Source organism: Hirundo rustica, chromosome 2 (assembly GCF_015227805.2).
Source record: "Hirundo rustica isolate bHirRus1 chromosome 2, bHirRus1.pri.v3, whole genome shotgun sequence".
In the NCBI taxonomy this organism is placed as follows: Eukaryota; Metazoa; Chordata; class Aves; order Passeriformes; family Hirundinidae; genus Hirundo; species Hirundo rustica.
In genome coordinates, this window is record NC_053451.1 from 114,661,348 (window position 1) to 114,676,659 (window position 15,312).

The 15,312-nt window shown below is 45.5% G+C and overlaps 1 protein-coding gene across 1 annotated transcript in view; it reads right to left on the reverse strand.

Annotated features, from left to right (window-relative positions):
- UMODL1 (uromodulin like 1) overlaps window positions 1-15,312 on the reverse strand; it is a 72,109-nt gene that overhangs the window by 20,479 nt on the left and 36,318 nt on the right. The window contains 7 exon segments of the mRNA XM_058419305.1: window positions 541-635; window positions 2,603-3,155; window positions 4,383-4,520; window positions 7,845-8,064; window positions 10,599-10,711; window positions 12,147-12,389; window positions 14,563-14,703. Of these exon segments, the coding sequence (XP_058275288.1) occupies window positions 541-635; window positions 2,603-3,155; window positions 4,383-4,520; window positions 7,845-8,064; window positions 10,599-10,711; window positions 12,147-12,389; window positions 14,563-14,703 (1,503 nt within the window).

Below are 15,312 nucleotides of genomic sequence, written 5' to 3' on the forward strand. Positions count from 1 at the left end.
CCAAACCCTCCCTGCAGCCTCAGAGGAAGGCTGAGCAGCTGCCTGAGCTTAGACATCTACACTTTGGACAGCTGGGGTGGGATGAGATGAATCCCAGCAAGGTGTACACTTCCCCCCTAGTTCACATCTGCTCAATGACATTAAGGCAGACTCATTTTAGTTCATTTCCTGTTTTCTCGATGTTTCCCAATACCTCTGGGTTTGGAATGGTTACTAGAGACACTGAAGTGGCCAGAGATCAGAGAAAGAGCTTCCCAAGGCACGGTTTGTGCCCTTGCCATCCATTTAGTGATGTCTGCAATCATCCAATGCTGTGACTGTTGCCAACAAATTGCCTTCACTCTGCCCCCAGCTCCTAACAAATCATCACTCGTGGCACAGCAAGACCTCATGTTTCAATGGTTTATATAAATACAAGATAGTCTTCACCAAAAACTTCAAGAACTTTATCATCTGGCTGAGGATTGAGTTGAAAATTCTGAACCAAGTTCTCAGTCTTTACTTTTTGGTGTAGCAGCCTGCTTTCCTCCCTGCACAGACCCCACTGCACCTCCACAGGGTATCAGGCACCAGGTTCCAGCTCTGAGACTGTCACACTGCTATGTTCAGTTTTAATCTGCCATTTCAGCTGCTGTCTTTGAAACAGAAAGAATGATAAACTCTGTAGACCACTTTACATTCAAATTCTACTCACACTGGGAAAATAATCACTTCAGCTGGAGGAAAAGAAATAGGAATCAGGTAAAGCTTTAGAGGGGAGGGGAGAAATGCCTGCTTGAAGCAGGCCACTGGAGGAGGGTTCCTTTATCCCAGCATAATTCTGATCCCAAAGGAATCCTCACCACCAACAGGCAGATCCAAGGATTTGGGCTTGCTTTTTGCCATGCCCTGTCCCGTCACGTGAACACAGGTATTCAAGGGATAAAACACATTCAGCTGTCTCAGGGGAGAGGGGAAAATATTCTGAACAATTCTCAAATAATAACAAAAAAGCCCTCTGATATTTAAAAGACCAGACTATGAAGAGCTGGCTGAGGTTGAGCCTCCAGGTCAGAGATTATGCCACAAGGAGGAGCTGCATATGAAACTTCACCAAAAATGGGCTTTTGCCCTCTGTGTTTCTTGCCCTGGGCTAGTGAGATGCCACTCTGGTGGCTCTTGCTCTTGTGCCTTAGGCATAAGCCCTCCACAAGCTTCTTTCCCAGCAAAAGCACTCGGCTGAATATTTGATTCATCGGGAATATAAAACAAGTTTTTATAAACTGAACTTCTTTGTGTGTAGAATTCTTCGGTTTGTTTTCCAGCTGGGAGAAAACTACTTTCATGGGAGCTTTTTTTTTTGTCAGTTGAAATTAGCTAATTTTATGCTTTAAAAAAACCAAAAAAACCACCACCCAACTTTGTTTTCATTTAAAGAAAACCCCCAAACTTCTTTTTTAGGAGGAGAGAAGACAGGAGCTGAACAGGGCATTGGCACAGCTGCCCAAGGCAGGGCAGGATGGCAGGAGGGGACATGTGGTGAGCAGGGCTGGAAGGACAAGAGAAGTTGGAGAAGCAGAACTGGCCTTACATGGCTGAAAAAGGCATTTTCCAGGGAGAAAGGAATGAAGGAGCACCAGAAGTGGGGTTGGATGAGTGGAGATCACCAGGAACAGGAGATCAGAGGGGAGGGAGAGAGAAAAGAGCAGAGGGAAGTATGACTTGGGATCAGAGAGATGTGAAGGGCATGAGAGACAGAATAAAGACAAGCAGAAGTAAAACTGAAACAGCCAAGCTGAACAGTGACAGACTAAAGAAAAAAAAATACATTTATTGACGGACAGAGACAGCAGCATTCCTATCCCAAACAAAACTGTAACTTTAAGACCGAATCTGACTCCCAGAAACATGATTCAGCTCCAATCAACAGAAAAATCCCCTAATTAGCTGCAACACGTCTGCCCAAACCCAAACAGATTAAACCTTCGCCAGCATTGTTGCTCTCAATTACAGCTCTTGAAGCAGAGTCTCCCAGGTTTCCAGGCAGCTCCTGCCTCACAGGGGATTTGTGCAGGACTCTGACTAATCATCCTCTGCTGAGAGGAAAGGGAAGGCAGGTCCTTTTCCTCCCTGGCTCCCTAAATTAACTCCACAGACAGCTGCTGCTGCTGTGTCCTGGTGCCAGAGGCTGCAGGAAAAACCAGGATGTGTGGCAAAAGGATGAGCAGCAAATGTTGCCACGAGCCACGCTCAGCGCACTCTTCCTCCTCTTGGAGCTGAAGAAATGTAACATCAATAAAAGCAACTGCCAAATGGCCAAAGAGAGGAATCGCTTTCACGAGCTGATTTAGCAAAGAGAAAGTGCCAATCCCTGCAGAAAATATTATTGATGTAGGAAAAAAAAAAAAAAAAATATTGCAGGCACCAAGAAAATAATTTTGACGTCGGAAAAAATAAGTTTAGATGCCTTTTTCTGAACTCTGAGCGAGGCTTTGCTTCCGCCCCGGGTGAATTCCCACAGGTGCAGATGCCACGGGATGTGTACTCACTGCGGGCCGGGCTGGGCGCTGGAGAGGTGCCTGGCAAAGCTGGTGACCCCAAAGCTCCAGGGCGTCCCTCAAACCGAGAGCCGTTCTCCCTTCCCACCTCTCCCTCTGCTCGCGGAGCGACGCCGAGGGTGCCAATGCCAGCGTTCCCTGTGGCCAGCAGAGCCGTGTCAGGGCCGCCTCCAGAGCCGGCTCGGGGCAGGGCAGCAGCCGTGCGAGCCCTGGTGGCAGCTGAGGCTGTTTGATTCGGAAACGGCCGAGCTGAGCTGAGCTGCTGCTGCCCGGCTGTGCCCGCGGGCGCCTTTGGGACAGCGGCCTGGGCCGCGGAGCTTTGCTGCGGTGGGCTCGCGGTGCCAGCGGCCATGGGGCTGCTGTCGCTGCTGAAACCCATCTGTGGGGCCAGACCTTCTTCCCGAGGGGCTGGAGGAGCACTGGTGGGACGGTGGGACGCTTGTTTGTCACCCCGGCCCGGCGCGGCAGGGAGGAGTGTGAGGGTGCTCGAGCCGGAGGCGGCAGTCTTGGCGGTGGCAGCGGGAGCAGGGCCTGCAGGGCTTCCTTCTTCAAGAGCAAAGTCTGTGCTGGTCCTTCCTTCAGGAGCCATGGTTTCAGCGAGGGGATCCACAATCTCACCTGCAACACAGTAAACACACCCTGAAATGAGGCCTGAAGCACGATGAGGAGGCACCAGGGCCTGGCCTGAAAATGGCACCGAGGCCACGCAACCGCGCATGGCAGCGTTACAAAGACAGCTCTTGGATGTTCATGGACACACTCTAGAACACGTGATTTTTATGGGGTTGAATCTGGTTTGTGCCGACACAAAGAAGCAGATTTGATTCCTGGGCCTCCTGTTCTGGCTGGCAAGGCTGGGGATCAACTCGGTGGGAGGGAATTAGCCACAGACATAGCAAGAGAGGGCAAAGTACTCCTTGCAGTTATCAGGCTTATCAAGAAGGATCTCAGAGCTGTGATATATGTCCTAAAGTTAATTCGTGTTAAAAGATATAAAATGTAATTCACCCCCTGTAAATATAAGTTTTATTTCTAATCAAATATACTACGGGTTAACTGAGACGAAAGCTGCACGGAGAGGGGTACAAGGAATTTCCTTCGCCAGAGATTACACAGGAGGGACACGAGAAACTATGGTAAGAATTACAGGAAAAGGGACACGAGGATACCTCTACCGGGAACCGTTAAAAGGAGAACAAAGACAATGGAAAAGGGAGATGGAGAACCTGGAGAACCAAATGATTACATCAGATCGATATCTCATCTGTCTCCTCCCAACATTAACATCTCTACACAGCACCTGGACACAACCATCAAAGACATTGTCTTCCTGGGTGAATCCATGCAAAACACCAGAACCCGAACATGAATGTCTAATGAGGCTGCCTCAGAAGGAGGAACCTCGGAGTCCCGAGTTTCTCTCAGCGATCCAGTGTATAAAAAGAGACGGCTCCAGGTCAGAAATGTGAACTTGGGGGGTGACACACTGACTGAGTGTGTTACCGTGTTCACCCAGCGGCGATCCCGGGCTCGACGCTGTCCTTTTAATTGTGGCTGTCTGAGACTGTTATTTTGTCTCTCGATAAAATTCTAAAATTTTGATTTCTAGAATTTGGTCTATCTTATTTATTACAGAGCGATTTTAAAAAATTAATTATTTAACTATTTTTATATATATAGTTAGAGACAGGTCATATATACCCCTCCAGCCACAGACTGCAAAGGTACAGTTATACAAACAGATGCTATAAAAGCAGATGTAAACCCCCACAACTTATTCCAATGTTTCATGGCAAAAAACCCCAACAAAACAACAAACCCTAGACGCCAGGCCTTTTTCCTCACCCTGACAGTTCCTTCCAGGTCGGGATGGATTGGTATCCGTGGTTGTCTTGCACCTGCACGTGTAGGAGCCCATCAAATTGATACACTCTGCAAACACAGAGCAGTCATTCTCAGCTTGGGAAGCACATTCATCCCAGTCTGTGGGACCAAAACAAGAACAAGGGTCAGAGAGCCTCCCTGCTGGCTGCATTAAGCTAGATATAATCATTAAGTAATCCTTTTTTAATTTACTTCTGTGGTCTTCCTTTTTCATCATTTACCTGTCAGCCGAGCTCTGAGTGATGCAGAACATTAGCTGTTTTTTTATTCTCTTGTTCTTGTACTCTGAAAAGTGTTTTATCTGAGTAAAGACTTTTTAAATAATTGTTTTTAGAGGTAAACACATTTAAAGTGAAAAAAAAAAATGCTGTAGGTTTGCACTACAATTATATCAAAATCACTCATTATACCAAGTTCTGTGTACAGCACCTCCAGATATATCAGGTAATTAATAGATCTGTTACCACTAGCTACCAGTAGATACAACATTTAACAGAGACTTAATCCAGATAATCTTCTGCTTCCAATAAAAAGTAAATGCTAGTAACTCCCACGGGAAGCACTATTCTGTTCTTAACAGAGGAAGAGCTAAGGGCAAAATCTCTTTTTATACATTTTTTTGTCTCAAAAGTAATGCTGTAAAATTGTGACCCTCTTTCTGGCAGTGTCAGAAAAAACATCCTTATTCTTCAATGCATGAAGATGCTCTAAGGGTGTTCCTTGTGTCTGATTTCAGCTGCTTTGAATCAGCTAGAGACGCCTTTTCATGCAGTTATAGACCTATTTTATTGCTGAGTCTCTTCTCTTTTGAGGGATTTATATCTGGAATCCTGTGTTGCCATTCACACCCTGTTCCAGCAAATCTGCAAAGGCTGAGTTAGTCCTTTGGACAGGAATAATTCCAGTGAATCCCAGGTGAGCCCTCTCTGTGTGACTGCCTCATGAACTCACCTTCACTGCCTCAGGGCCCTGAGAGAGGGAGAGCAGCAAATGAGACTGAAAACTGTGTCTTGGGACAAATAATTCTGAGCAGAGGCTAGAAAATTGGTTTGAATAACAAATTAACCTAAGTGCTTGCTCTGCAAACCTGCAGGCTAATGATGGTGATTATTTCTGTGAAACAAAGGAACGTCCCGTTCCGTGTGCATGCACAGACATGCACTCATCCTTCTGCTTGCTTTTCCTTCCTTCTAGCTAATATTTCAATTCTTTTTACTTTTTTTTTTTTTGTCATTAGGTAATTGCTGTGTCCATGATAGCCTCCATTAGACAGCTCCATGTGCCTATGGCCAGCAGTTGCCTATTATGTTCCACCCTAAGCCACTTAGAGGGAATGCAGAAGTGTGCAGGATTGACTGAACACCAGAGATGAAATCTCGTTAATTTCTAACCGTGCTATGAAATAATTGTGACCCTTGGTGGCTTCCAACGCCGTCTGAGAGATGCTAATTGCCTAATCACTTACATTCACTGCCTCCATTGTCTCTGAGGGTTTCCTTTCTCCTCACTTAGCACGGCTTTTTAAGCAAATTCCTTCACCTCTGATGCCCACATTCAATCATGCATCGGGTCAAAACACTGGCACTGACTGGTGCATCACTTGTGCACGTCCACACACACTGCACTATTTTCCTCCCTAAAGCATCACATCTCAGCCAAGGTCTGCTCTGAGCTCTCTGCACTCTCTGGTCCTTCACATTTGGCACTTCCCTACACACACCTCAGTCCTAGTCCAAAAATTATTAACAAGCCCGCTTGGTGTTCACACCTATTACACACCTGTAAGGGGTACATGCAAAGGGTAAAAATGTGTGAAATTCCTTTGCAAAACGATGTTGCAGATGCTAAAGATTTACCTGATTTGATGGGGGAGGTTCATGGGGGGTAAACAAGCACTAAGAAATCCCTCTGGATTCAGGGAGTCCTGGAGCTGAAAACAGTTATCTAAGGGATTATTAGTGGGAGGTGATGCCTCCTCCAGGAGTTGGCACTGAGGCAATGACCTGGTGCTAGAAGGATCTTGGGCCTGACTCAGCACACATCCCTTTCTCTTCTCTTACTATGCCCCACAAAACAGATTTTTATTGTCTCTATCCATCATGGCAATAAACTTAATAATTTATGGATCTTTGAAGAGATCTGGTCAACTCCCTTCAGTCGTGCTGTTCCTTCTGACTTCTCATCCCTGCTTTTCACAGTTGAATGGGCTGTCACTAAACCAAGCACAAAGCCTGGTGGTGGCCAGGCTGCAGGGAGGATCCAGGGGACAGGATCTGGGTGGGATTATTGCCAAAGGTCATGTCCTGGGACTCTCTGGGGTCAGGAAGCAAAACACCCCATTATACAAATCCTTCCTTTGTGGGTTTCACTCATTTTCCACTTAGGAAATTCATGCTGTAGAAACTCTTCTTTGTGTAGAGCTGAGAAATAAACCCCTTTTCTCAGCCCCTAAGGAGGAGTGGAGGTGTTGGCTGTGCCCCTGGATAAGTGTGATGCCACCTGGTTTTCTGCAGCCAGTGACAGTCCAGAGCTATCACCTTCTTCTTCCTCACTCTTTTGGTCCCAGGATCAATATAATTTACAAAGTATTTTGGCACACATCAGCATCCTGCAATTCAGTCTCAGCTGCCACTGTGATATTTGTAGGCTTCGAGTGCAATTTGTCTCTTGGTTTTTTTCCTGTCCTGTTCTCCTTAACTTCCATATGCTCTGCAAACTCCAAAGGGAGTTTTTCCTGCTCAGAAAGGCTCAATACACCAAGAGAGAAGAATAACCCATTCTGTTTGCTTTGGCAACTTTCTGAACTCTGCTGTCTCTGCCAGCTGGGAAACCTGAGGACAGAACTCAGTCCTTTGAAGATAAAAGTGGTGATTACTGAAGATCAAACAAAGGCCTGGTTTAACATAAATTCCATACATGTTCCTTCAGTCCTATTCACAGTAAGGACATTTGGGAATTCCTCTGGCTGGGTTTCTAGAGTGAAGATGTTAGGTTTCTTAAACCTTGGCCCAAATACTTGGATTTCCCCAATCGTGGAGCACAAAACTGTCTGGAAGGCGTGTGTATCTAAAGGCTACAGATACTCCACAGTAATCCTGTCTGCCATTCCAGAAAGATATGGCAAACTTCCAGCTGGGGACAGAGAGGAGAGGGAAGAAAATGAATATGGAAACCAAGGGTCCACTTGGGTTAAACACAGTGAGGAGAAGCAGTGCCTGCAGATACCTGGGGACAGCTAGTGCTCCTTTGTCTGACCCCTCCAAGCTTATGGATAAAACCCCTGGAAGAATTCTCACATCATGGTTTTCTCTTCAACAAACCACATCCTTTCTTTCTCTGGTTTGTGAAGAATATTGGTGATATCTCATGGGATCAAAACACAAAGGCTGCTTCCTTCTTTGGAAAAATAATAACAAAATTTACCTTTGACTGCTGTGTTTTGCTGATCCACCACAAGCACGGAGCCATTGTGCAGGTAGGAAAGCACTGGGGCAAATGTGGAGGCATCCACTGGAAACTCAGGATCCTGCACGGTCATTCTGAGCCTCACAATGATGCTTCCTGCTGCCAGGGATTCAATCTGCACTTTCAGCTTCCCAGATTTGTACAGGGCAGAAACATTGGGTGGAAATGAATTTTCAAGCTGAGCAAAGGGAGAGAAGCATTGACAATTAGGGAGCCAACAGATACCTCTTTAAATATTTATAGAAGAAGAACATAGAAAATGCTGTAAAAAGAAAAGTTCCAAAGGGTTTCCAAATCTTATTTTTCAGAGATTATTGTGGCACAAAGTAATGCCAGTCACCTTGGTGCAGCCCTGATGAGAAAGACTTGGGGGTGCTGGTGGCTGAGAGGCTGGACACCCCCTGGCTGTGTGCACTGGGACCCAGAAACCTTCTGTGTGCTGGGCTTCACCAAAATCAGCGTGGGCAGCAGGAGAGGGGGGAATTCTGCCCCTCTGCCCCTTCAGCTGAGACCCCACCTGCAGAGCTGCATCCAGCCCTGGGGCACAGCACAGAAGGACGTGGAGCTGCTGGAGCCAGGCCAGAGGAGGCACCAAGGTCAGAGCAGCTCTGCTGTCAGGAAAGGCTGAGAGAATTGGGATTGTTCAGCCTGGAAAGCAGAAGGCTCTGGGGAGACTTAATTGTGACCTTCCAGTACCTGAAGGGAACTTACTGGAAAGATGAGGCAAGACTATTTACAAGGGCCTGGAGTGACAGGACAAGGGGGGAAGGCTTTAAACTGACAGAGAGTAGGGTTAGATCAGATATTAGGAAAAACTTCTTTACTGTGAGGGTGGTGAGGCCCTGGCACAGGTTGCCCAGACAAGATTTGGCTGCCCCATCCCTGGAAGTGTCCAAGGCCAGGTTGGACAGCAGTTGGAGCAACTTGGTCTGGTGGAAGGTATCCCTGCCCATGGCAGGGCTTTGGAACTGGATGATCTTCAAGGCCTCTTCCAACCCAAACATTCTGTGATTATATAATTATGGATACCTTTGAAAATGGTATCCATCTCACCACTGGTCTTACAAACCAAGTTCCAAATTTTGGCTCAAGGGAGCAGAATTCCCCCTGGCCCCATTTGCCTGCAGCAGAGCTGTACTCTCCTGGTCAGTGCATGCAGCAGAGCCTTGATGTTATCTCTGTACGTCACATACACATTTACACATTAAGTGTAAATACGTCACACTTATTTACAAGTGTGGGCATGGTTTTAGTTCCCAGGAAGCATTTGAAACTTGCCAGTTCAAGTTCATCCTGCAGCCGAGTCCAATAACAAAGAAACCTCAGGATGAGAGACAAGAAAAATGGGGGTGGATGACTTCAAAAAACGTGTTTGAGACAGCCCAGCTTCAAGGCAGCATCACAATTTCGTCATGGTTAATTACCAAACCAGTGAGCAGTCACTTCAGCTGAACAAATGGCACTACTCTGAACACTGAAGCTGGCACAGTGCTGTCCATATTTGAGCTGTGCAGGAGCTGGCAGTTTTACCTTACATGTCTAGAAGGCTGCTCCTTGTTGGAGCCTTTTGTTCCTGCATAGAGCTCAAAGCATGCCTTTGAGCATGAGCAGAGCCATGAATCAGCACAGCTTTGTTCCCATTCAGTCAGAGCTTGCTCAAACAGATTCCTACAAACAAGCTGTTTAGCTGGTCTAAGCTCACATCAGGGTAGAGAGGCAAGAAAATGAGGAGAGAAGAAGGGAGAGGGAGATGCTGTGCTCACAGACACCCAGTGAGGCAGAAGCAACAAAGGTGAGCAATGCTCCTTTTTCTTCCCAACACGACAAAGCTGATCAGGTAGGCATTAATCTCAGAGAAGACTCACTCACCAAAATCTTCCTACACAACAAATGTGAACAGTTTGCAACTGTGGGAAATAAAACCATGTGAGGATATTCAGCTAGCAATTTCTGTGGGGCAAATGCCTCCTCTCTGCTGCCCTTGAAAGTATAGCTCCTTTATTGTTTTGGGTTTTTCTCTTGCATTTAAATTCACACATGATTAGGAGTCACCCTTTGTTTTGGGGAAGCCTTGTTTCAGATGGAGATCCCAGTTCCTCTGTATGGGCCCTGTTCTGTGCAGCAAAACTGCAGGAGATCGCTCCATCTGAAATCTCCCCCTTTTCTGGGAAGCTGAGAGCTGGCACCACACTTCACGACTCAAGTTTTGTTCCTGGTTGGTTACACCTGGCTGTGGACAGTGGCCAGGTGCGTGCAAGCAAGGAAAGGGGCTGGAGAAGAAAGCCTGATCCAGATACTTTTCCTGAAAGAAGAAAGAGCTTTGAGAGGAGTAAGACATTTATTGAGCAGACTGTGCTGAAATGAATGCCAGGAATGCCATTTCAATAATCCATTTAAAAGCCTCAAGGTAATTTACTCTGAGTTTATTGCCAAATTAAAGATCCAAGGGAAGGAGCCCCTGTTGCATGCCTGCATTTATAATTCCTTCCCTCTTCTGTAGGGGAAAATTCTCACTGCCTTCATTGCTAACAAGGCCAAGGGCTTGATCTGTCTAGTCAGTTGAATTTTGTTGTAATTATAAAGAAAGGTCGCAGGAAATAGTATGCTGATTTTGAAGAAACATTTCATCCAGGCATAAAATCCTCTATTAGATTAAATATTTTTTTACACTGAAATATATATATATATAATGCAGACATACAGCCATTTTACCTCTGTAAGTAACAGTCTTGAAAACTCCTCATAAGCTGAGCTGCTGGAATTACGGAAATCATCGGTGAAGTTGTAGTTCAGAATCCTCATAGTAACATCAAATATCTTGGCCTCTGTAGAACACAACGTGAAATCAACACACTGACAAAGTAGGAAAGGATTCCGTTAAAATTGATGCACCTGGACCAAAATCTTAGCTGATGGAAGAAAGGAGGACAAGATTGAGAGAGCTCCATATTAAATTAAAGAAAATAATAATAAAGCCAATAGGCTCCTACAAGCTTCTGATACATTGAGAAGATGGACTTATATCAAGTCTAAAGAGATATTTTGGTGTCTAGTTGCAACTGCATGAGAACTGAGTGTACACATCATGTGTGGTTTTACACATACCTGGGCCTGGCCCTACACAACCCCTGCCTTGAAGTTACACCCAGGGTTGAATTGCTCGTGGGCTCATCTCTGTGGCCCACCAGCCACAGTTTTTATATAAATATTTCCTGATCTTGGTAGTGGGGATAGCAAATATAAACTGAAAATACAACAAAAAGCTCTGCATGGCCCCTGTGTGTGTGGTGAGCCCTGACAGATACTGTGCAGAGCACAGGAGCCAAAACCAAGAGCCAAGGAATCTCTGACTGCTTTGTCCTGTATAAACACTCCGAGGCTGTTACTCCTTGGACTGATCCTTGGAAAACTTTTCTTTTTCTCAAGGGCTCCAGCTTCATACTCTGTTTTCACAACCACTAGACCTCCTACTTTCCCTCCACAAAGGGAGTCATTTCCTTCTGACCCAAACTGGAGTCATCCCTCACCTCATCAAAGGGAAGGCTCTTAGGGATAAACATGAACAGCAGCATTCCCACTGTGGTCTGTAATAAATAGTTCACTGCCTGCTCTTTGGAAAAAAAAGGGGAGAGATTTATTTCTTTATTTGCATGGAGGCTTAGGAAATAATTTAAGGCTAGAGAAAAAGCAAAATGTTTGATCAACACACTAGGGCCTCCAGGAAGCTCCCACCACCAGTTAATTGAACAGAACCGGGCAGGTATTCTGCAGCTTTCTTACTCAGTCCTTGTAATTCTCTTTAATCCTTTATTCAGCAGAATCTGCCCTTCCTCTGGGCACTCTTGTTAGCTCAGCTGAGCCCTTGACAAACCAGTTGCCTGGATTTCCCACTGGCCACAGCCATCAACCAGGAAAAAACGAGGCCTGCTGGGTGATGGGTGGCAGCAGAAAGCAGTGCCAGGCACCTAAGGAATAGGTTTTTATAAAAGAATTATAGTTTAGCCTGAAATCTGTAATAGCCTAATCAGCTCCAGCACTGCTTTATCAACCAAGGCCAAAGTTCTGCTGCTTGATTCTGAGTTGGATAAATGCTGGAGTAGATGAGTTAAAAAGTGCTGAAGAAGGTGGGAAATGCTCTTCAGTGAGGACCAAAGGAACATTGCTGAACTGCAAGTGAGTGGGGATGGAAGGAGGAGAAGGGAGAAGATAGAGATATACTATATTGTATATATATGTATGCATTTTAAAGGGTTTCTTTACCTGTTTTAACATTTTGACGGGAGATAATGGTTTTTCCACAGGTTTCGTAGCTGATCTCTACTGAATACATCACACCTGCTTCCAGGTGAGACACCACCATTTGCATTTCCTCTGTCTTCAGGTTTTGCACAGTTTCATTGCCCTTGGACACCTGGACTTGGAAAGTGTGGTTCAGGGTGGAACTGACAAGCCAGGACATTTCAAAGCTGTTGCTGGTAATGCTGAGGATCTGATGGTTTGTAACTGCAGAGGGATCTGTTGCAGTCCCAGGAAGAGTTGGCACAGGAAAAGCAAAGTTTCACTTTTAAAGCCTTGTGCTGCTCTAAATGCACTACAGACAAGCACTTTGACACTCAACAGGGTAAGGTTGCATCAGGACAGGATCTGCCCCCTCACACTAGCAGATCCCCTCATCCACGAACCATCCCACCAGAGTGACTGATTTAGTGTTTAACCTTTTTTCCCTTTTACTATATGCACTACTGTTGAATCATAGAATCACAGAATAGTTCGGGCTGGAAGAGCCTTAAATACCATCCAGTTCCGCCCCTTGCCATGGGCAGGGACACCTTCCACTAGACCAGGTTGGTCAGAGCCTCATCCAACCTGGCCCTGAACACTTCCAGGGATGAGGCAGCCACAGTTCCTCTGGACAGCCGAATCTCCTCCAAATCTCCAGTCACATAAATAATCAGCCAGTGAGCTACAGGTGCAAGCAACAGGAATAAGTTTGGAAGAGTGACTCTGGGTTCTCTACATGTGTTGACACCTGCTTTGCCTCCTGTCACTTTAAATCATCAAAATGCACTCATTCATGCAAAGGTTGCCTGAATTTAACCTGGCAAACCCCCCCAGACCTCAGCTACCAGAGGCTGGGGGAGAGTGGAGAGCAGGATTTCACCTGTTATTCCACTCCAGTCCAGTGCAATCATTGTCATGTCAATGGGAAAAGACAGGGCTCTTCAGAGATGATTGCTCTCCTGGGAGGAGGAGGTGTTTAAATTGGGTAGGAGGAGTTGCCCTGCAGCAGAGCCAGTCTGTCTGGTGAGAGAGAGACAGAGAGCCCAGACAAGACTCCTCTGCTGGAGAGAGCTGGGCCAGGTGAGATGAGCCCCATGCTAACCCAGAGAGCACGGCATGCTGCTGCCACAGCTTCAATTATTTCATGCTAAGGGTTAGGTTAGACTGAGGAAAAAAGGTTGTTTTCATAAATTGCTTCACTAGAACACAATTTGGGGGTGTTTTGGGCCAAACACCCCCAAAGACACACACCCCCTGCACTAGAGGGGACTCAGTTTAATTCCCCTGGCTTCAGCTTTGATCAGAGGCTGTGCATGAAGATCAAGAACACCCAGCCTGTCTCTCTGAACTCTCAAAGAACAACTTAAATCTATTTCCTCCCACAGAAGAACAGGGTGTTGTTAAAAGGATTGCAATAACTCTTGCCTGAAAAGGCTGGATCACCCATATAAACACAAATCTACTGAGGTTTGTTCCTATCACAAATCAAGAAAACATTTATTAAAATCCAAGGTTACTTACAGCACCCAGCAGCTGTAGATTGGTTGGTTATGGACAAGAGACTTGGTTTCCCTATGGAAGGAGAGCTACTGCCAGTGTTAACAGCATTTACTGAGCTTGGAGTAGATGCTACAATGCCTAGGGGAAAATCATATTATTAAGGAGTTGGAGTATTTCTGAGAAAGCAAATCCAAAATAATACCATTCATGTTTTCCACATGAAAAGCAGCAAGAGAAGCAATATAAATAGAAAATAAATGTATTACCAAATCACAGAAGCATGAAGTAATACATTATCTCAATTTTTGAGATTAAGGGATTGTAAAATTATTTTCTAACTAAAGCATCGAATCTGCAAGCAGCTATTCATCTCATTATCTTAAAGCCTATTAGCAGGCCCATTGATGCCTGTGGGTTGTAAGTATATTTTGCTGAACTGGTACCAAAAGGAATTATTTCAGCCAGAGCCAAACTCCAGCTGCTTGCAGCAGTGCACCAGCTCAGGGTGGGATCATACAGCCACTGAGTCCAGGCTGCAGTCAAAACAGGAAAAAAGAAAACTGTAGAAATAATGCCATTAATTGTCTCTCAAGAGGCTGGGGAGGTGCACTGACAACAAGTGACTTGCTCTGAGAAGCAGTAGGGTCTGAAGTTTTAGGTTTTGGCAGGAGAGTGAGGGCAGCTGAGGGTGAAATGGAAGAAACAGCAAGGGACTGTGAAATAAATACTCTGCATTTCTGTCAGAAACAGGTAACAGGTTTATGTGGCATTTTCTCCCACCAGAAGAAGGAGCACTCATGGCTCCAGAAATTCCTGCAGGTGACTCCTGCAGAGGAGCACAAAGTCCTGCTGGAACATCCCCAGCACTTCCCAAGGTGAGACCTACATTTCTCACCTTCCTCCCTTGGGCTCAGCCAGTGAGGGATGGCAGTGGCATGTTCATGCTGAGGGTGGCAGCTGTAATAACCCTCCAGGTTTACACAGCTGCTTTTCTCAGGGCAAGCATTGAATTCAGCATAGGAGCATTCATCGACATCTAGGAAGAACAACACACCTTGCACAGACATTGGGAGCAGCATCAAGACTGACCTGCGCTGTGTGTAGACCAGGCTCTGGCTAAGATAAATTCAGTGTAAATCTGCAGGAATGCTGTTAAAGCCATTCTGGATGTTTTCACCCTATCAATTTTGACCCCAATTCTTCGGAATTAGAGGACAGTTAGGGGCAGCTCCTGCTCACACCCGTAGGATGCCATCCAAACCAGAAATGCCAGCACAGGAGGCAGGAGGACTGCCCAGTGATTTCACTGAGAGCTGGACTGAGTAAATACAGAATAAGAAGCACTGAAAATGGTGCTTATGGATGCATTTCAGGAGTGGAAATGCTCAGATGACTGCAGAGCAATAAGTAGATTGAGATAATTTTAAATTAATAGATTGAAATGTTTATGTAACATTTTAAAAGTATGTAGTAATATGCTATAGTAATTAACAGACTAAATATCACTGGTATCATGCAAACTATTGGAAGTAACATGGCAACAGAATATTGCAAGAAAACAGTTCTTTTAAGAGTCTGTTTAATACAACTAATGATTGTGCTACAAATATGCACATATTTGCTTTTTCATCTGAATAACTACGTT